The sequence below is a fragment of the Alosa sapidissima genome, chromosome 10 (genome assembly GCF_018492685.1).
Source record: "Alosa sapidissima isolate fAloSap1 chromosome 10, fAloSap1.pri, whole genome shotgun sequence".
NCBI lineage: Eukaryota > Metazoa > Chordata > Actinopteri > Clupeiformes > Clupeidae > Alosa > Alosa sapidissima.
Window position 1 is genome coordinate 13,132,522 of NC_055966.1, and position 23,322 is coordinate 13,155,843.

General features: G+C 43.0%; 1 protein-coding gene across 1 annotated transcript; it reads left to right on the plus strand.

Annotated features, from left to right (window-relative positions):
• The first annotated feature begins 100 nt into the window (after positions 1-100).
• gsk3ab (glycogen synthase kinase 3 alpha b) lies at positions 101-21,525 on the plus strand. The gene is made up of 10 exons (XM_042107294.1): positions 101-540; positions 5,840-6,027; positions 10,239-10,322; positions 10,812-10,922; positions 12,694-12,824; positions 13,162-13,366; positions 16,203-16,298; positions 16,878-17,064; positions 18,145-18,213; positions 20,371-21,525. Exons 1-10 carry the CDS (start codon positions 366-368, stop codon positions 20,436-20,438), a joined length of 1,314 nt encoding a protein of 437 aa, XP_041963228.1. The 5' UTR covers positions 101-365; the 3' UTR covers positions 20,439-21,525.
• The last annotated feature ends 1,797 nt before the right edge of the window (positions 21,526-23,322 follow it).

Genomic DNA, 23,322 nt, shown 5'->3' on the forward strand with positions numbered 1-23,322 from the left:
GGTCACCAATGCATCATAACATCCTATTTGAAACAGTATTGTGCATTTATATATTTTAACGTTAACGAGTTTTTCCCCCGTGACTAGAACATGTCCACACCTTGCAAAAAGCAAATGTAAAGGATAACATAATTTTGAGAACTTCACTACCCACAATCCAGTGTAGTGGGCAACGGCGGTGTGCGTCAGGTCCAACAGATCAGACGGACAGAAGAAAGGGAGGAGACATCCATCCTTAGCTACTAGCTACTCGGTGCAGGGAGGCTTTTAACAGTTATTGGATTTTAGTGTAAACTGTGAGAATCCCTTTTTGGCCAAATATAACGACACACTTCCCCCCTGCCCCGACATACTCGCACATAGATATGAGCGGCAGCGGGCGGCCCAGGACCAGCTCGTTTGCTGAGCCACCGGGGGCTCCCGGAGCTGCCGCAGCAGCCGCCGGATCAGCCGTGGCCGGCGGGAGCACCTCAGGAAAGTCCGGGGCTTCGCAGGCCGCAGGGGGGAGTTCATCTGCCTTTGGGAACTTGCGGCTTAGCAGTGAGTCTATTTCATTATGTCAGTAGGAGGGGAACCGGGATAAATGTTAACCTGCAACCTTTAAAAGGACAGTTTATGCTTTTGTTATTTCATTCGCCACTGCCAGGTATTTTAACAAGCTGTACTTGCTTTGCTAACCACGTACGTGTAGCTGTGCTGCTACTGCTAACTAGCTACATGTTTTTGTAAATGGGACAACAGGATCAAGGGTTTTGGTTGTGTGAGAGAAACAAAGTGGAAAGCTAGCATCCATTAGAGAGCACACATCTGTGCCCTGTAGAGATGAAGCGCTAGAAAACCAAGCGTGTGAAATCGGGATCCAATTGTCATTAGGAAAAAATAGGGTAACAGTGTAACATAGCCGACAACATACGGAACAGTAACGGTAATGGTAGCACAACTTGGCTAACAGGCGAGTCGTCGTGTCAGCTCAAAGCTCAGAACAAAGCTCAGTGCGGTGCCTTCGCCCCAAGCTATGAGACGAATCGCGTCAATCTTAACAGTACTACTGTACTACCGAACTACTGTAATTCCGTGTTTGTTTTCAGTTTATATGAAGAACCTTTGTAGAATCCTTAGCTGGTAAACAGCACAGTGGTATCTGTAGCTCGCCAGCGAACAGACCATCCAAAAACTAATATTAGCTGTGCGGCTAGGCAATCTAGTTGGCTCAGCCACTTTTGCTTCTGTCAAGTTGTTTAGAATCTCGTAACGTTATCTATGTGATGTCCATATGTAAACTGACCTTCACAACGTGTGTACGGCAAATACAGTTAGCACATCAGCATTGCTGTCGGAACCAGTAGCGTAATCTTTCTGCAATTTCACAAACTGGTTTGATGTGTGGCCCCAGTGTCTAGCTTCTACCTCAAAACTGAGTTATGACTGTATAACTGCCACTGCAGCTTGGGGCTGACCACAGACACTGCTCGTCATGCCCACCTTCAGCCAGTGTTTAACCGTTCGTTACATGTAACTGTATTGGCAGCAATTAAATATGCTTTACATCTGGAAATTGCACCACTTTTCAGCCATTTGTCCTTGAAATATGTGGTGTGTGTTCTGACCAAGGGCTCAGCGCTGGTTAGCGCCCAAGTGCCCTGTGTGGTGCCCTGTGTCTGCATCAGACCGCATATCTGCGCCCAAGTGCCCTGTGTCTTCATAAGTAGTAGTAGTACTAGGCCTTTATTGTCACATAGTCACAAGTACCAGTGAAATTAACCATCAGACCACATATCTGCGTCCAAGTGCCCGGTCTGGTGCCCTGTGTCTGCATCAGACCGCATATCTGCGCCCAGGTGCTCCGTCTGGCATCCTGTGCGTTCATGTGTTCTTGCATTGGATGTCTGTGTGCAGCACCTTTATTGTCTATGGGCAACATTTGCAGGCAATCAGACACCTGTCTGATTTCCAGTCAGAGTCACATGTTCCTCTATTGGCCTCCAGTGATTGCTGCCCCCACCAAGATGGCGTCGCTATTTACGTACGTTCTGGAGCCCAATGCGGTATCTAGCTTTCTAATATCTATGGGTTAGGATGGGTTGGGATTGGAGGATCCATCAGAGCTAGATGGGTTGGGATAGGAGCATCCATCAAAGTGGCTGGACTGTTTTTGATTTACTAGCGGTGTTAAGTGGCTGCTAGACCAGTGGCTAGGCTAGACTGTTTTTGATTCACTAGCTGGGTTAAGTGGCTGCTAGACCATGCTAGTATTGCCATTTGATGGTCTTCCTTACAAGGGGGGACATGGAATAAACCAGCAAGGCAGATTAACTCACAACATTGATTTAGTTAGCCACAAGTAGGTTACCAAATAGCCTATTCGCCTTATTCACCCGGCAGCCAGAACAAGGCTACAGGGTACACTTAACATTACACCTCAGTCCAGCAGATGGTGATAATGCACTCAGTTTGCAAACTGCCAAAAAAACTCACTGAAGAAGAAGAACAGGCCAGCGAACCCTTCTTCTTTTTCGGTGAGCTTTTTGGCAATTTGCAAACGGAGTGCATTACCTCCACCATCTGTTAGGTGTTTAGGTGCGTGTGTGTGTTCCTGCATTGGACATGTGTTTTGGTGGGTGTGTGTTCTTGCATTGGACATGTGTTTAGGTGTGTGTACGTGTGTGTGTGTTTGCATTGGACATGGGTTAGGTGTGTACGTGTGTGTTCTTGCATTGGACATCTGTTTAGGTGTGTGTGTGTGTGTTCTTGCATTGGACATGGGTTTGGTGTGTGTGTGCGTGTGTTTTCGTGTTCTTACATTGGACATGTGTTTAGGTGTGTATGTGTGTGTTCTTGCATTGGACATCTGTTTAGGTGTGTGTGTGTGTGTGTGTGTTCTTGCATTGGACATGTGTTTAGGTGTGTAAGTTACGTGTGTGTTCTTGCATTGGACATGTGTTTAGGTGTGTGTGTGTGTGTTTGCATTGGACATGGGTTAGGTGTGTGTGTGTGTGTGTGTGTGTGTGTGTGTGTGTTTTTGTGTTCTTGCATTGGACATGTGTTTAGGTGTGTGTGTGTTCTTGCATTGGACATGGGTTAGGTGTGTGTGTGTGTGTGTGTGTGTGTGTGTTTTCGTGTTCTTGCATTGGACATGGGTTTAGGTGTGTGTGTTCTTAAAAATTATGGCGTGCGAGTGCAAAAAAATATTTAGGCGCACTGGTGCGAATGACTTCTAACCATGTCAGTGTTTGTCTACAAAATACACTGCAACATTGAGAGAAACATTACTGGTGCAAACCATAGAATCATGTTGCGAATGCAGCATAAAAACTACACCTCCCATCAACGTTAGCAGTTTTGCGTTGTGACTCGCTAGTCGCTTCTATCAAATCCAAGAGCGCACTGAAAAAGCAGAAAGTTAGACTAGCCAGCCAAGATGCAAAGATTGAAGAAATTAGTGCTTCTATCCACCGAATTCATCGGATATAGGAGGGACAGGATGAGATTCTGAGAATGCAGTGAGAGAAGGAAAGGTAACCTAACATGCCTTTTAGCCCAGTTGACGTATTGGCTGCAATATGCAAAATATAGCTGTAGCGAACAGGCACAAAAGTAGCCTCCCGTAATACTCCCATTTTATTCAAAGGTAGAACGTTAGTGACAACTCCAGGCTTCCACGCATGCTTGTTTGTTTACACCGAATACAAGCTGAAGTGCAAAACGAAAGTAGGCCTAACGTTTGCCTACTGCCCCATCAATGCAGATATTTCAAATAAAAAATAAAAGGATAAAAAAATATACATCCTTGATAGCCTATGTTGGGTTTTGTGGAAGAGAAAATGGGCTGTTTTAGTAGTAGTATTAGGCAGTATGCAGTCAGATAGGTCACCATGGGCATATTTGGATTAGCTACAGATGGATTCACAAATAAATAAATTAGCCTACATTTGGCAGGATACTTGATAGGCTAAATGCAAATATGGCAATGTATTATATTACTTTACATCAACAAAATGTAGGAAATTAGAACAGACTGAAAATAAAGTAGGCACTAATCTTTAAAATCCTGTTTCCTGTAGCCTAAATGTTGTCAGTCATTCTTAATATTCGCAATTGGTGCACTGGCATGTTTAACTGTTAGCTGGAGTGTAATGTTAGATTATGTGTACCGGTAAGCTAAGTACAGAACTGACTGTGCGCCCAAATTTTTGTCTGTGCTCCTACATTTTTTAACTTGGGCGCACAAGTGCTCCTGGAAAAAAATGTTAGTGTAGAGCCCTGGTGGTGGTGGTGGAGTTAGCCTCCTCCGTTGTGTGGATGGTGGATGTCGGAGGGTGGTGGTGGTGGTGGTGGTGGTGGTGGATAGGGGTGGGCGATATGGACAAAAAATAATATCTCGATATTTTTTGTGATTTTGACGATAACGACAATTAGTCGATATCCTTTAAAAGTCAGTTACTTTACAGCTCATTATTTATGAATAGCATTATTACAATAATAACCAATAACCTAACCTATGACTTTTTAACCAAACCAATGCATTGTCACTCTGACACATTTCCAATTCTGCCCCCACTTGTATGTGTGGCAATGACATGGTCTAGCCAGCTACATTACAGAGAATAGATAGGCCTGACAGTTTCCCAAGAGAAAGTCTGAAGCTGAAGTTCCTTTCAAACCTTTACTTAGGTTTCACCAGAGCCCGTCTATGTCCTTATTAGACATTCTCTGGTTTCACTGTAAAACTAAGCAGACCTTACAGAATAGAAACTAATGCATTAGCTTATGGCTAATGTATATGAGAAATCCCATAGAGATGCTAACGGTTAGCATAATCGATAAAAGTTTATATTTAGAGCGAACTTCAGCCCATTTACAAAAAGGTAACATAAGAAGATTTCTTTGTTTACAACTGACTATTAAAATACTCAAAGGCTAGCCTAATGTTTACATATAATACCGTGACTTGAACTCATCAATGCCACTTGAACGTAGCCGCACAAAATAAACATTAGGCTGCCTGTGACAACGTGGACCATTAACAATCACGTGACTTGCTCTGATGCAGCCAGGAGCTTCTCTCGCATTCACCTCCTGGCTTAGTGAATGTATGGGGGTTCAATGCGTGATTTCGAGTGTTTTCCCCCTAAGTAATTTAAATACTCGATAATGTCAATTTGCACATCGTTAAAACAGCAATCGCGATATTATCGCAGACGATATATATCGCCCACCCCTAGTGTTGGATGGTGGATGTTAGTGTTGTGTGGATGTTGGAGGATGGTGGATGTTGGATGTTAGTGTTGTGTGGATGGTGGATGTTGGATGTTAGTGTTGTGTGGATGTTGGAGGATGGTGGTGGGGTTAGCCTCTGCTCTTATTGTGGATGCTGGTGGATGTTGGATGTTAGTGTTGTGTGGATGTTGGAGGATGGTGGTGGAGTTAGCCTCTGCTCTTATTGTGGATGTTGGTGGATGTTGGATGTTAGTGTTGTGTGGAGGTTGGTGGATGGTGGTTAGAGGATAGTGGATGTTGGAGGATGGTGGTGGGGTTAGCCTCTGCTCTTATTGTGGATGTTGGTGGATGTTGGATGTTAGTGTTGTGTGGAGGTTGGTGGATGGTGGTTAGAGGATGGTGGTGGTGGTGGAGTTAGCCTCTGCTCTTATTTTACTCACTTTGCTCTCTGTTGTCTGCTGCTTGAAGGGGTAAAAGTAACGTGCATTATTACTCATTGCCAGAGTGTCTCGCAGAGACAATTCAACTGTGCTTTCGCGAGAACTCTGGATTTCCAGATGCTGAGGAAATGGTAAGAATCTGGAGGTCAGCAGCATTAACGTGTGTGTGTGTGTGTGTGTAGGAGACAGCAGTAAGGTGACCACAGTAGTGGCAACCCCAGGCCAAGGCCCTGACCGACCACAGGAAGTGAGCTACACAGACATCAAGGTGATCGGCAACGGCTCGTTTGGCGTTGTGTACCAGGCACGCCTTGTTCAGTCTCAGGAGATGGTGGCCATCAAGAAGGTGCTGCAGGACAAGCGCTTTAAGGTTAGTGCTCAGATGGACACACACACACACACACACACACACACAGAAGTGCTTTAAGGTTAGTGCTCAGATGCGCACACACACACACACACACACACAGAAGTGCTTTAGGGTTAGCACTTAGATACATGCATACATACATGCACGCACACAATCATACACGCACGCACACATACACACAGAAGCGCTTTAAGGTTAGCACTCAGATGCATGCACATGCACGCACGCATACACACACATATACGGAATCAACACACGCACACTAGGGCTGAGCGATATGCGAGATCATGATAAAAACATCACAGTTGAAGAAGACATGACTGCAACACACACCCCTCCAACCCCAGCAACCCCAGCAGCTGCGATCCTCACAGATACAGCCCCTTGAGCTCTCAGTCAGGGCTCGAAATTAGCACCCGCCAAGCGCCCATGGCGAGTACATGTTTGTATTGGCGGCTGAATTATGGCAGGTACTGCGCCACTTTGGCATGTGGAAAACAGCTGCTTATCAACTGCGAGAATAAGCTACTTCAGTCTGTCATGTTAAACTAGCTTGCCATATCAACTCCGCTTCGCATCGGTGTTCTGTTCACCCAATGTTGACATAGTCAGGATTTATTATCAAGTAATGACCCGTGGACAATACATTTTATTAGGCTATAGAATATATTTTTTTTTTGTATAAAATTATATAAAAATTCATAACTTAATTATCGGCATCGGCAGATATGGACATTTCTTCCGATGTGCCTGGCCGATAAGGTGACCTGTTAATTATGCACACACAAAGCAAATGTTTATGTTACTATGAGTGCCAACAACATACTTCAACATGTTGGCTTTGTGGCAGTATTTCCAAATTCCGGAAACTGATGTGAGGAGGGGTAAAACGTTAACGTTACCAATTTAATTACACTTAAGAGCCATCATCCTGAACTCTACAGAGCACTAAGCCAGAAAAAACGGCACCAGCTAAAACCGTGACGACGCATTGCTAAGCTCTTATTTACAATGTTGGCTATGAGTTTCTAAAGTGTGTAACGTTAGCTAACGTTAGAAAGCTAGCGTGAGTTTCATAAAGTCCAGAAGGAAGGCTAGCTGTAAAGTTACTAACCTACGTGTTGTAGGTCTTATTCATTTTACTCTACAGACTGACATTTCAAGTTTACAGGGTTACAGCTGCATTTCTGTTCATTTGAGAACAATGTGTCATATTGTCAACAACACAGTTCTTGGGGACTGTCTTGTAGGCTACTGTTCAAGTATGACATTTACATGTTTATGTGAAAATATTAGGCTACTTAATAAATGTGCCATATTTGAAATAATTTAAATATTTTTTATGAGTGAATGTCTATTTCTAAAATGATACAGTGTTGAATCAAAGTAAAGTTTTTAATGTCCTGTATCGACAGCAAGTAGCCTACACTATCATAATAACAGGTTAATTGTAGTAGGCTAGAGGAGAGAATTTTCAATTAATAAAAATTAGAGGTGTATATCGGCATCGGCCAGAATATCGGCATATTGGATATCGGCTAAAATTCAATATTGTGCAGCCCTAACAGGTACTTGCCAAAACGAGAAAAGGAAACTTCACAAGTCTTACAGGTTTTTGGTTACCCTTTCATGCATCTGCTGAGAAAACAACTAGATTGCCAATATTATTGAAAGTTTCGGATGTTGCCTAGAAACTTAGCCTATAACTTGCTTACTTTCACTTTAATGATGGCAAACAAACTACTCACAGAATGATATGAAATGATATGAGAAAACCCATTGCCACTGTCATTATATTTTTGCAACAGTCATTATAGCAAATATCCTAATAATAAATATCGTAATAATAATAATAACTAGAAATGCAATTCCAAGGAATTACCAGTGCATGAAAGTTGTGATGTAAAATATCATGTATAGTTAAAACAGATAATACAGAGATGGTTACTACGGTGATGCTAGGATAGACATGGTGGTTGCATAGCTTAATAAAAGTTGATAGTTTAAAAGTAGACTGTTTAAAAGCTGAATGTAGATAGTTTAAAAGTTGTTGATAGACAGTAGATAGTTTAAAAGTTGTTGATAGACAGCTAGTTTAATAGATAGTTTAATAATAGTTTAAAAGTAGACCCTTTAAAAGTTGAAGGTAAATAGTTTAAAAGTTGTTGAAAGACTGGAAGTTTAATGAATATTGATATTCAAATAGTTTAATGGCTGTGTATAGTTAGATATTTGACGGTAACTGAAAGTTGGAATGGCTCTAATGTTTGCTAGCAGTTATGCTAAGATTTTTAACTATGCTAACCATGTTACTTAGCTAATGTTTTATAGCAGTGCTAACATGCTAACCATGCTACTTAGCTAACGTTTTTTAGCAGTTTAATGAATGTTGATATTCAAATAGTTTAATGGCTGTGTATAGGTAGATATTTGACGATAACTGAAAGTTGGAATGGCTCTAATGTTTGCTAGCAGTTATGCTAAGATTTTTAACTATGCTAACCATGTTACTTAGCTAATGTTTTATAGCAGTGCTAGCAATGTTAACATGCTAACCATGTTACTTAACTAACGTTTTTTAGCAGTTTTGCTAAACATGCTAACTATGTTAGCAATGCTAACTATGTTAACCATGTGACTTAGCTAACCTAGCTAATCATTTTTAGTAGTGATGCTAACTATACTAACTAGCATGCTAACATGTTAACTATGCTAACCATGTGACTTAGCTAACCTAGCTAATCATTTTTAGTTGTTATGTTATTAACTATGCTAACTAGCATGTAAAAATGTTAACATGCTAACTATGTGACTTAGCTAACCTAGCTAATCATTTTTAGCAGTTTTGCTAAAAATGCTAACATGCTAACCATGTTAACTAGCTACAGTGGGTAGGAGTCATAGTTGATGACAAGTGTTGACATAGTTGATGACCAGTTAAAAGTTGTTGATAGACAGCTAGTTTAATAGATAGTTTAATAATAGTTTAAAAGTAGACTGTTTAAAAGTTGAATGTATATAGTTTAAAAGTTGTTGATAGACAGCTAGTTTAATAGATAGATAGTTTAATGATAGTTTAAAAGTAGACCGTTTAAAAGTTGAATGTAAAAAGTTCAGTAGTTTAATGGGTGACATTGTTTAACAGTGGATTATTGTAGTGAGGACTTTTATTTTGAAACAGTTTTGGGCAGAGAAAACAGTTGAATAGGATGTGTAGTCTTAATTGACCCAGATTGTATGCTTAAAGCCTGAGGCTGCAGGTGGCCTGAACACCTGCCATAGGATTCTAATTACTTAATGGCCGTATTATGATGTCATAATCGACAATGTTAAGTCTATGGGGATCTTTAAAAAGTTTTTCGCCAGCATACCCGTGACACATGAAACACAACATGTGAAACATATGGACAACAAACAAACAAATAATAAAATAAATAATTAATAAGACATTTTAAAAAGAAAACTCATGTTAATTTAGTCCAGTTGGTTGCATCTAGTTAACCGGCTGAATAGTCCAATGGCAATGATGAAGGCGCACAGCTGTGTCCAACCCGGAGGATATGTAATCCGTTCGCTTCGCTTCAACTTGATTATAGGCTACACAATTATTTGACTCGTTCATTTGAATGGAACTTGCAGCGGAACTTGCGAACTTCAATCTGCAGCGTTCTGAAAAGCTGTATAATTGACTACTTTAAAAATAGTTATGAAAAGCATTGTTTAGTTTAAAAATAGTTATGAAAAGCATTGTTTAGTTTGTTTACTTTGGCCGGTAAAAACTGTAACTGACAAAAGTATTGTTCTATGTCCCTGTTTCTCTTTCTCTCCCTCGCTCTCCCTCTCTCCATCTCTCCCTCCTTCCCTCTCTCTCCATCTCTCCCTCCCTCTCTCTCTTTCTCCTTCCCTCTCTCCCTCCCTCCCGCTCTCTCTCTTCTTCCCTCTCTCCCTCCCTCCCTCTCTCCCCCCCTCTCTCTCCCTCTCTCCCCCTCTCCCCCTCTCTCTCTCTCTCTCTCCCTCTCCCCCTCTCTCTCTCCCTCTCTCCATCTGTCCCTCTCTCTCTCCTTCCCTCTCTCTCTCCATCTCTCCCTCTTTCTCTCTCCCTCCCTCTCTCTCTCCCTCTCTCTACATCTCTTCCTCTCTCTTTCTCCCTCTCTCTCTATCCTTCCCTCTCTCCCTCTCCCTCACTCCCTCCCTCTCTGTCCCTCTTCTAGAACCGTGAGCTGCAGATCATGCGGAAGCTGGATCACTGTAACATTGTCAGGCTACGCTACTTCTTCTACTCCAGTGGAGAGAAGGTGCCCGAGTCTCTTCCTCCCTCTCGCTTTTTCACTTTATTTATTTCTCTCCTTTTGATATAGTGTTATGTGGTGATAATGTAGTGATAATGTGGGGTTGATGAACTGTACTAATGTGGGGTTGATGGGCTGTACTAATGTGGTGATATTGTGGGGTTGATGGGCTATACTAATGTGGTGATATTGTGGGGTTGATGGGCTGTACTAATGTGGTGATAATGTGGTGATATTGTGGGGTTGATGGGCTGTACTAATGTGGTGATATTGTGGGGTTGATGGGCTGTACTAATGTGGGGCTGTACTAATGTAGTGATAATGTGGGGCTGTACTAATGTAGTGATAATGTGGGGTTGATGGGCTGTACTAATGTGGTGATAATGTGGGGTTGATGGGCTGTACTAATGTGGTGATAATGTGGGGTTGATGGATAGTAGAGCAGTGCTGTGGCAAGGGAGAGTGTGAACTGAGCATGCTCTGTTCCCTCTGCAGAAGGACGAAGTGTATCTGAACCTGGTTCTGGACTTTGTGCCGGAGACAGTCTATCGTGTGGCCCGGCACTTCAACAAGGCCAAGACCACCATCCCCATCATCTACGTCAAGGTACAGATCTCTCTCTCTCTCTCTCTCTCTCTCTCTCTCTCTCTCTCTCTCTCTCTCTCTCTCTCCCCCCCCCCCCCCCCCCCTCTGCTTTCAATCTCTTCTCTCTTTTTCTCTCTCAGTGCAGCAGTGTTGGGGAAGTTACTTTTAAAAAGTAGTGTTTGCTTGTTACTCGTTACTTCTCAAAAAAGTAACCCGTTACTTTACTTAGTTACCCTCTATGTTAGTAACGTGAAAGTAACGAGTAACGTGTTACGTTACTCGTTACTTTTACGTTACTTTTATGTTGCTTGACTTTGGGCAGAACCAAATATCTGTTCCAAAATGTGTAGGCCTACATAAAGTTCTACTATGGAGAACATAACAGGTATTTCTTTTGTGCTCTTTATTATAAAAATGCCACAAACAGAGCACTTGACAATAAAACATTGGGCTATTATAGGCTTCAACACCACCACTAAAGTAACCTAGAAATCTAGACGCACCCTAGCAAATTACATTTGCTGCCAGGGCTAGTCTAGCAACTCTCCGTTGGCTTGTGTGCTGGAAAAATTAAACTTCTATCAGGCCAATCAAATCGTGTATAGAGACGTTAGGCGGGCTTAATGCCATAATGATTGATGGCAGAGTTCCAACGGTTTGGCTTGAATTCCCTGCTACTTGAAAACAAAGAAGATGGATGTTGCTATTGGCGAACAGCATGACACGAGTTAAGCTTCTTTTAAGTTGGCAAAAGTTTGAACTAGCCAACTAGCTAGTTTTCAGAAATAATCGTTTTCAGTGATAAAACCTCATTGAAATAATATGCATTTTCCATATGGGGTCTTAGAAGTCATCTGTCTCCTTCTAGCCACAGCATTTTTGTTGCAAACAAAGGCGCTGTTGCTCACCTGTCCATCATCGTAAAGCCCGATTTGATTGGTCCGCCAGCTCTGGGGCGAGCATAGTTGCTGCACAATGGAGCAATGCCAGACCGAACTTCCCAGCTTCAAATGTTGTGGGCGGGACTAAGTTCGGCTGGCACCCAGGCTAGCGTTACACTACTTTTTACCCGAAAAAGTAGTTATGTTACTGTAACGCATTACACACAACACTGATTGTAAGGAATGCAAATTCTTTGGGATATGATCGGCAGTTTCTTTCTGTTGAGCCCGGAGGGTCTGAGTTTCAGCAGGATACCTCCTTTCCACAAAGATCTGTTTTAAAAGGAGAATTTCGGCAATTTTTTAACATAGATCTCCGTTTCTCGAGGTCAATACTGTCAGTACGAAATAGGAGATGAGGAGAAGGGAGATATGTTTCACCAACTTCATATTGGGTTCAGCAAAACTGGCCTTTGAAATACGAGAAGGAATAAGATGCTGGGGACGGGTTCAGTTGACCCTGTGGAGGTCGTAAAGGGAATGGGGACTGGTTGAATCAAAATCTGTCTCTCTCTCGCTCCCCACCTCTCTCACTCTGTATCTCCTCATCTCCCTCCTCTTTCTCTCTCTCTTTGTTTATCCCTCCATCTTTCTCTTTCCTCCATCTCTGTCTCCCTCTCTCCCTCCATCTCACTCTTTCCTCCATCTCTCTCTCTCTCTATCCCCCATCTCTCGCTCTCTCTCTCTCTCTATCCCCCATCTCTCTCTCTCTCCCTCTATACTTCCATCTCTCGCTCTCTTTCCCTCCATCTGTCTCTCTCTGTCTCCTGCAGGTGTATATGTACCAGTTGTTCTCTCTTCATCTCCTGCAGGTGTATATTTACCAGTTGTTCTCTCTCCGTCTCCTGCAGGTATATATGTACCAGTTGTTCCGCAGTCTAGCGTACATTCACTCCCAGGGCGTGTGCCACCGCGACATCAAACCCCAGAACCTCCTCGTGGACCCTGACACCGCCGTGCTCAAACTCTGTGACTTCGGCAGGTCAGTGTGTGTGTGTGTGTGTGTGTGTGAGTGTGTGTGAGGGAGACCCCGACACCGCCGTGCTCAAACTCTGCCACTTCAGCAGGTCAGTGTGTGTGTGTGTGTGTGTGTGAGAGAGAGAGACCCCGACACCACCATGCTCAAACTCTACGACTTCGGCATGAATTTCAACGTTGATTGACACTGCATACAACAACAACTTGAGGAACGATTTGACATTTGACAACCACAGAAACCCTGACAGCCAGTATTGTTAGTGTCTTTAGAGTTCTGGGTGTGGACGAGCCCCCCTCCCCACTGACCTGGTGTGTGTGTGTGTGTGTGTGTGTGTGTGCAGTGCCAAGCAGCTGGTGCGTGGTGAGCCCAATGTGTCGTACATCTGCTCTCGGTACTACCGAGCACCTGAGCTCATCTTCGGTGCCACGGACTACACGGCCAACATCGACGTCTGGTCTGCGGGCTGCGTGCTGGCGGAGCTTCTGCTCGGGCAGCCCATCTTCCCAGGGGACAGCGGCGTCGACCAGCTGGTGGAGATCATCAAGGTGGGACACATGAGCATACACACACACACACGTACATGCCTGTAAAACGCATGGGTAGTTATTTGCTTCAGTAGCAACAAGTGTCTATATGGGCCAGGCCTTTAATCCCTTTCACACAAAACCTTGATGGGAAATACTATCAAATTGATTACGGCACAAATAATTGAGGAATAGATACATATCCGGACTTTACCTGAGACAAACCAGGGGGATGTCTGGACCCGCAAGCACTTGTAGTGACTTTACTGACCAGTGTCCATATATACCTGATAGGATGACCGTTTCCGCAGTCCTAAAAAGCGCCCATATATACCTGATAGGATGGCCGTTTTCATAACCTTAGTGTGTAACTCCACTTATGTTTTTTTTGTTGTTGTTGGATTGTCATGATGGTCAAATAAAATCTAGAATGTTACATGTACACTGTATTGATGTAGGCTAAATGATCAATTTTGGTTCTATTTTGGTGTTTAAGAGACAGTGTACAAGTCTGGTATAAACCCAGCTTCACGGCTTGGAGATAACCATTATAGGTAGCCCGCTTATTGCTGTAACTTCGTTAGGGGGTATTCACAACTGCCTTGTTTAGTTTGTTTGAAACAAACTATAACCTTGGTTCGGACCTTTTGGGCAGGTGTGAATACAAGCAATCGAACCCGGGTGCAAGCGAACTGAGACCCAGCTGAAGAGGTCTTTTTGGACGTAACAGGCTCCCGTTCCCATTAGCACTAATGTTTTGTTCTTTCCTGCAAAACATCTGCTGTAGTGTTCATTTTGTTACCTATTTTTAATTTAGTCTTAGTCTTGTGACGAAATGTCCTTTTTAGTCTTTGTCATATTTAGTCATTCAAATATCATTTTTGTTAGTCAAGTTTTAGTCCACTAAAAGTCTTGTCATTTTAGTCTAGTTTTAGTTAAAAGGAAACTAAAGCTATCTTTGTCAAGTTTTAGTCAAAACATTTTTTTTTTTTTTTTTTTACCAAATTATTTCTGATTACCATTTCAGTCAAATAGTGTTTCACACATCTCAATTTTCCAACAATATTGTGTGTCCACAGGGCTAGTTTGTCTGTTATAATTACTCATTCTGATTTTTTGTCAGTCAGTATGTTTACATGACCAGGTAAGTCGAGCTAGTTATAGCTCGGCTGGAATTTGACCATAGACAGTAAAAGATTTGACTGGACCACTGTCATGATCTTCGTAGACCCAAATTTTAATGTTTTACTCCGCCATGCTAGATGGTAATATGCGCCCAAACGAAACACATTCCCCAAACTTTACGTCTTAGCTAACTTGCTAGCAAACTTTCCATATTAGCTTACTTGCTAGCAAACTTTGCATCATCAGTGAAACTAGTTAAATAGTTGGCATTACTTGCTGAACATTTTCGTATGGACATTCTGGGGGATGTTAATTCATATATGTTTGAGAGAAGCTTCAACTTATGGGTATGTAGCGTTGTGGCATAAAGCTTAGGTAGTTAGCTTGCTAACTCTGGCAGAAATCTCCAGTGTTCTTGTTCCATGTAGTTTCATGTTGCAGCCACAGGGTTGCAGCAACAGCACGTAGACTAGCCTACAGGAAAGCTGCTGCGCATGAACTCATTCGGAATATTTTGAAAACGTAACAGCTAGATATTCTGTCTTCTTATTTTGTAGACGAAAATATAGAGATATTTTATCTTAGTTTTTATTTCATGCAAAACATTTTAGTTTCGTCTTTTTTGGTCAACAATAATGCATCTTAAGATGGTATTAGTCAGTGTTTCAGGACATTAGTGCAGTCTCGTCATCGTCTCCTCTTAGTCATGGAGAAAAAGGTCGTTGACTAACATAATTCCTCTCGTCTCGTCTGACGAAATTAACACTAATCTGCTGTTAGCAGGCCATGGTAGGCGCACATTAGCATGCCATGCTAGGTCGCACATTAGCATGCCATGGTAGGCGCACATTAGCATGCCATGGTAGGCGCACATTAGAGCTCTCATTCGTAGCTTTCTTGCAGCACATCTTCGTCGTTGCGTCGTTGAATTATAAGCATCGTATAAGCATCGTGGTAAATCTGATGTTCTATTGAACGCTCTTGCTGCTCAAAATGTTCTGCAAACGTTTGTAGCTCTATAAACCAAATCAATAACAGGACAACGAGTGCAGCATGCAAGATCTGCAAGATTGTTTACCTTCACTTTGGGATTCCCTCTTTACCCCGCCCCAGACCAATGATTGTACGGTCTTTGCACACCATGTGATTTTGTTAACATATTCTTGGCCTGTTGCAAAAAGTGTAATGTGAAAATGTACCGCACCAAACCAAAAAAATAAACATTGTATTTGGTCCGGACCAAAGAAAGTGAACAAAAGGACTTTCTTGGTGTGAATACCCCCTTACTGTTAACTGAGTAGTCATTACAGGTCAAACAGAAGCAAACTACATTACTGTCAGTAAACGGATGACCTTAAAGGTTGTATCAGCGATGGCGGGGGTAACGTAACTTCTGTTGACGTTCAAACAAAACAGAGCTAGCTCGCTACTCCCTTTTTTTACTCCGCCTTTTTTGAGCCTGCAATCGCTGATACAACCTTTGATATTACAAAAAGTAAGCCTTGGGTATTGATAAGAAAATCAGCTCATGTTCGACAAACACAGATTATAATAATAATGTGAGTGTGTTGACTGACTTTACAACATTTCAAACAATGTTTAATTACAAACATTTCATCTGTAATTCAGCCTTTGCCATGCACTGTATAATTCCGCTCTTGGTCTGCTAAATGGATAAATGTGAATTTTGGTCTGCTAAATGGAAAACTGTAAAATGTAATGTGTGTTCCAGGTGCTTGGGACCCCCACCAGAGAGCAGATCCGAGAGATGAACCCCAACTACACAGAGTTCAAGTTCCCCCAGATCAAAGCCCACCCCTGGACCAAGGTAGGTCACACACACACACCTTACATTTCATTTGCTTAGATTTTGTATACAGACACACACACACTCCTCTACTCCTAAAGGCTGATTTATGCTCCTGCGTCGAATCAACGCCGTACCCCCCCCAGACCCCACTGCCTCACCGCGAACCCCCTCCGTGCACCCCCCTCCTAGCCGTCCACTGTAGCTCGACGTGCACCTCCAAAAATGTGTAACCTTGCGTCAGCGACGCAGACTGCAAGGACTGTGATTGGTCAACTCGTCCTGTGAGTTGATAACTGGTGTTTAAAGCAGCCTACTGTGGGGAGTTAGCAACATGCTAGTTCACTGACTAAACTCAGACATATTTTGGTTACAATGACGGGATTATGTCTGTAACGTAACCTCAGACTTATTTTCTGGTTACAATAACTAGGTCAATGGAATTTACTGTGTCTATTTCTCAATACTTTTTACAAAATCTAAGCAAGAAATAGACCAAACAAATAAGATTAATATTTCAGCACGACAGCTCTCACCCCCACCACACACACACACACACACACACACTAAACTAACCTCTGACCTTTCTCTCTGTCTCAGGTGTTTAAACCACGCACACCTCCGGAAGCGATCGCTCTGTGCAGCCGTCTGCTGGAGTACACGCCTGTGTCGCGTCTGTCGCCCCTGGAGGCCTGTAGCCACGCCTTCTTCAATGAGCTCCGCCTTCCCAACACACGCCTGCCCAGCGGCCGAGACCTGCCACAGCTCTTCAACTTCAGCCCCGTGGGTTAGTCCACACACACACACACACACACACACACACACACACACACACACACACACGTTTACGCTGTGCTGAGGGGCCGTCTAAATGACGCTGTTTTTTTTTTTGAAACCGGTGAATTTATGTTATTGATTAGGACGCTGGCATTTTAGGAGGCTGTAACTGATTTGAGTGGTGGTGCAGTATAAACAGTATAAGACATATAGTGCAGTGTAGACAGTAGCATACAGTTAAGAAAGTGGTATGGTTTACAGTAATATAATTAAGCAGTTAGCCACTCGAGTCGGTTACACTGATTTTGGAACAGTTAAAGGGTGCGTGGTTAGGCATGACGCGCTAGCGGAGTGTATGTGTGTGTGTGTGTGTGTGTGTGTGTGTGTGTGTGCTAGCGGAGTGCCTAAAACCCCCCCTTAGCGGTTCTAAATTCAGGGTTATTGCTTTTCTAAAACGGTTACTACATATACCTGGCAGGATTCCATTTGCAACTTCCTGTTAGTGACTCAGGAAAACGACTCGGAACCCACCTTGGGAGGAGAGATGGAACGCAGCATTATGTATGCGAAGGTCACACACACACGGTGTGCTGAAACATTCTTTATCTATCCACCTGTGGCCCTACACACACACACACACACATAAACACACACACACACACACACACACACACACACACGGTGTGCTGAAACATTCTTTATCTATCCACCTGTGGCCCTACACACACACACATAAACACATGGATACACACACACACGGTGTGCTGAAACATTCTTTATCTATCCACCTGTGGCCCTACACACACACAAATAAACACATGGACACACAGACACATGGACACACACACACACACACACGGTGTGCTGAAACATTGTTTATCTATCCCTTCACACCCTTGTTTAATAAGGTGGGGTAGTTCATGGCTGTATCCATGGCAGCAGCTGCTGGTGTGTGCATGCGTGTGTGCATGTGTATATGTGTGTGTGCGAGCGTGCGTGTGTGTGTGTGTGTGTGTGTGTGTCCATGTGTTTGTTCATGTTTATGTGTGTGTGTATTTTAATTCTCCTGAAATATGTGTGTATTTCACAGAGCTGTCAATCCAGCCCCAGCTAAACTCCACCCTCATTCCTCCTCATGCTCGTACACAGACTACACCTGGTAAGACACACACACACACACATATATATAAATAAACATGTATGGAGACACACACTCTATATGGATCCACTCATTTTAACAAGCACGCACGCACGCACACACACGCACTCTGTACAAACCACACTCCTTTTAACACACACACACTCTATGCTGTGAGGGAGTACAGGGGTTGGACAGAAATAAGAAAACTTTTATTTACACCAATGTTTGGGCATGAATAAGAGTCCCAATTCACACAGAACCCCATGTTATTTACCATGTTGTTTACCCATGTTATTTACCATGTTTCCGTTATGGAATGGACGAACGCCTAGACTTTCCTCCGCTTTCCTCGCAACTGCTGTCTCTCCACAAGCTAAGCTTTTGTTGTCATTTGACTAGTGTTGCACGGTGCACCAATACTACAAAACTATCGCAATACCCTTAAATTAGAAACATCACAATACCTCATTTTATTAGTATTGGTGCTTTTAAGATTTATAGTCGGTGCTTCCCATAGCCTATGTGTCGTTTCTCCTCACACACACACGCGCAGCTTTCAACCTGCAGCTGTCATAAGTAGAGATATGGCTGCTAGTTTAAGTGATGCTATGGCTGCACAGCAACAAATAATAGTGGGCTAGTGTTAAGTTGATTTGCTGACTTGCACCTCTCAAGTTTGTTTTGCTAACCTACCTAGGCTATGGAATGTAGTTCATTTAAGCCTACTGTTGGGTTTAATGACATTTCCGAAATAAGCTAAACTAACTTTTACATCTTGAGAGAGTTCCTTCTAGGTGACTATCCCGTTAGCTCACGCGTCTATCATTCATGTGCCTACCAAAATCATAGAAATGAACATTGCAAGACTCTTATCTCTTCTATGATCCCAGAAAGTTTTTCTTTGACTTGTTAGTTTTTTGAAAACAGATAGAATAGAAAACATAATGAATTGTATCCATATATCCTTGGATTATTTTCCTCTAGGCTAAAACCATGACAATGAAAGCTAATTACTTTCACATTCGTCTTAAAGTGACAGGCACTCAATTAGACCTACACACCACCACTGTAATGACATTAAAGACAAGTGTAATAGTTTAAAAATCAATATGAAGTATAGTAAATATGCAGATCATAAAACACTATACATTATTATAGTTATATATAATGTTTATTAATTGATTGATCGCAAAAGCCACGCCCCCTTAGTTATTGTTGCTATGCCCATCAAACTCCAGAGTTGGCTTTACAGACCTGATTTCAGCTGTGCTAGATAGACTTGCATGATATTAGCTGTGCTAGATAGACTTGCATGCATGCTACAAGGAGACTGGGCCATGTCATGTAAGCAACATGGTACTGCAAATAAATGGAAACATAGCCGACATTGCAGAGCCACTTCAACTTTATTCATTTATAGTGAATAAATGTTACACTAGTGTGCACAGCCTCATGCTTTTCTGATGTGACAATGCTAGCACGTTTGCAGCGGTTAGCTCACTATGCTAACGTTAGTTATCAACAAGTCTCCTCCTAGTGACAATCATATTATACACAATGCTGGCAATGCCGAGAACAATTAAAATCCTTATTTATCTTACTTACATTGAGTTGACTGTGTTGGTTAATCCACAGATGTGGTGGAGCACTGTTTTGTTATGGTTTGCTTTAAATAGTGGAGAGCTGGGAGGAGAGAATCTATTCTAATTTAACATAATTACAGAAAACGTAATCAAGATTGAAAGGCATTATTCTGTGTATTGGTGTTGCGTTAATCCCACACGTGTCGTTTGGCCGTCCTTTTCAACTCACATCATTATAAAATCCCATAAAACCGGACAAAAATCACGGCAAGGCATTAAAGGTGGCGCAATGAAAAATTTGGGTGCAACTAAATTTTGAGCTGGTGCACCTAAATAAAAAAAGTTAGGCGCACCAGTGCTACCTAGGCAAATTAGCCTTGAGCCCTGACCCATGTTGCTTGCCATGCTGTTTCCGTTATGGAGTCCAAATCCTGTACTTATGGCCTGTTATAGACACCAAAGACACCTTTATCTGATTCATACCTCAGTATTTCTGAACGTTAAAAACGTACTGCTGTATCTCTGTCTCACTCTGTGTGTGTGTCTCTCTCTCCCATCTCCTCTTTGCTGCTGTTCCCCTCCGGGCCACCAGAGGGCGGTGTGTCAGACAGCCAGCCCCAGTCCAGCTCGGTGTCCGGCCCCCTGAGTAACAGCACCTAAGGGGCCCTCAGCACTGCGGCGGAGTCCCCCAACACCTCACTGCCCCCTGTTGCAAACCCCTGTCCACACACACACACATAAACACACACATCTGTGCACTCATGTAGATCTGGTAAATGCTCCTAGGTTTCTTCATCGTCTTCATCATTGCCAAACCCCTGGCTACACACACACACACACACACACACACACACACACAACCATGTTTGCGCAGAGGGTTGAATCCTGTGTGCACTCATGCATAACTGATATCACCATCATTATCATGGCTATACTAACCTCTGCCCCCGACCAGATGTGAAGAAGATGATCAGAGCTGTCAGGAAGGTGTGTGAGTGGAGAGAGCCGTGTGTGTGTGTGTGTGTCCAAATTTGGAAGCTGTTCTGAGCAGCACTACGCTGCTGTAGTCCCCCCCCCTGCTGGTCAGGCGCTGTCATGGGAACAGGCCGGCAGGATGAGGGCCTGAGAGACTCAAGCGGTCGCCCCCCCATGGACAGACATCATGTTTTTACTGGCCATTTTAGAGAGGCGCTAGATGGACTAAGTCGCTTTTTAACAGACAAGTATGTTTTAGAATCTGGGATTGACGCACACTCACACACATTCACTCCAGCATGAGGAGAGGTTTTAAGCAGAGGTCTTCAGACCTGTCAATCTGAGATTTTAATACATCTGGTTAATCTTAGGAAAGAATGCCTGAGAACACACACACATGCACAGACACACAGGGGAAAGTTTGGATGACATCAGATGCATCTCTGGCTTTTTACTCCGAGCTCCTAGCACACACATGCACACACCTTCTCCCACACACACACACGGTCACACAGTTGGTTTATTTTACACCGTTTTTCAGTTTAACCTGACATCATTTTGGGGTGCTGGGTTTCTTTAAAGAGGATGCACTTTAGTGTTGCACTGTCTGTCTGTCTCTCTGTGTGTGTGTGTGTGTGTGTGTGTGTGTGTGTGTGTTTGTTGGTTTTCCTCCGCTCATCATCTCACAAGAGACAGTCTCACACACACACTTACACGCGCACACACACACATACGGTTCAACCCCCCCCCCCCCCACACACACACACACACACACACACTGCTAATCTGTAAATATCAAGTACCTTTTATTTTGTTATTATTTTTGTTATTATTGTTATTATATTGCTGTTCTTGTAATTTGATTTTATTATCTCTTTGGGTTAGGGTCTCTCTCTCTCTCTCTCTCTCTCTCTCTCTCGCTCTCTCTCTGCTTTTATTTATTGTTTTGCTGTTCTGTTCATTACGATTTTTATTTTATTAAAACTGCGCGGGGGGGGGGGCTGGGCTGGGCTGGGCTGGGGTAATATTCCGTAATTGCGACGTTCTGTTCTGTGATCAAGGTCGGGACTATTCTTCGGTACATGCCATGGCTGAGCTAGTCTTAGCTCTCTGTGTGTGTGTGTGTGTGTGTGTGTGTGTGTGCGCGTGTGCGTGTGCGTGCGCGTGCGTGTGTGTGCGTGCGTGCGTGCGTGTGTGTGTGTGCGTGCGTGCGTGTGTGTGTGTGCGTGTGTGTGTGTGTGTGTGTGAGTGTGTGTGAGAACCTGTGCTTGGTTAAGACTCACAGGCACATTATTGTACTGTAGTATCTGTTATGCTGTTATCAAGTCAAAGGGATTGACATCTGTTCCCAGTGTCATCTCTGCCAGGTGTGTGTTGGGGGGGGGGGGGATACGAGTAAAATGTGTTCCCATTACCTGATATCTGAATTACTGTTTCATGAGTGTGCATGTGTGTGCGTGACCTTGCGTACATATGTATGTATACGCCTAAATGTGTGTCTGAGTGTAAGATAGCTGGATTGGGGTTGTGTGTGTGTGTGTGTGTGTGTGTGTGTTGCCATGTACAGCCACGGATGTGTTGGGCCTTTGGACATCCCCACAGTCCAGGACACACTTCCCTCATAGGGGGAGGGAAAGGGAGGGGGAGAGAGAGAGAGGGGGGGGGGGGGGGGGGGGTCTGTGTTTTGTTTGTTGTTATAAATAATTAAACTCATTAATAAAGTGATGAAGTCTCCATTTCTTTTTGACTCCACACTGATAGTCATATTAGGGACGTACATAGAGAATGTTAGCTTCCTCTCCTTATTGCTCACACACACACACACACACATTAGGGACATAGTGGATGTCAGTTTAGTTTCCTTGTACACGGACACACACCTGAAAGTGTGTGCTGCTCAACACAAGTGTAACCAGGGAAAGGTCACTGAACGAGTTTTTGTGCTAATGGACCTGTAGCGCCCCCCAGAGGGGAAATATGGTAAGTAGTGGTGGGTTGGGTGGGTCATTAATGGGTTGTTATGCAGGCCTTTAGTCAGCTTCACATTGCTATGAGTGTGCATTGAGCCACCCCCTCAACACGGCAGGATGTTGTAGAGGGAGAGTAGATGGCTAACAAATGTTCAGAAAAAGTCCTGTTGGCAAATTTGAGGAAAAGTTGGTAAAGGGGCTATTTTACACAATTTGAGGGTTCTGAATTCAAATATTTTGTTTACAAAGCACAATTTTAAATGTTAAGCTTGCTAATTAGCATAATTCACATACTTTTTGGTTTTGCCATCAGATATCATAGAAAAAATAAGGCATTATTCTATGTATCAGATATGCTGTAGGACAGGACAAGAATTACCCCAATAACCCTCAAGTAGCAAATGAAAATAAGCTAAATTGAAATAATAGCTAAAATTCAGTATGACGTTTAGAAACAAAATAGATTCCTTAATAATAAATTGATAGAATAGTAGGTGTCTTTATTTTTCTGTAGAAAGTATTTTGTCACTAACTATTATGAACAGTTGTCAGTCTTTTTACTGTAAAGGCAACTGTGCTTGCCTAGTTAAAACATCTCA

What these genes read in the sequence shown, in the direction of transcription:
- gsk3ab (XM_042107294.1), top strand. Translation starts at nt 366, where the DNA reads ATGAGCGGCAGCGGGCGGCCCAGGACCAGCTCGTTTGCTGAGCCACCG. An exon ending in TCTACTCCAGTGGAGAGAAG is followed by an intron (nt 10,323 to 10,811) that starts GTGCCCGAGTCT and finishes TTCCCTCTGCAG; the next exon opens with AAGGACGAAGTGTATCTGAA. An exon ending in AAACTCTGTGACTTCGGCAG is followed by an intron (nt 12,825 to 13,161) that starts GTCAGTGTGTGT and finishes GTGTGTGTGCAG; the next exon opens with TGCCAAGCAGCTGGTGCGTG.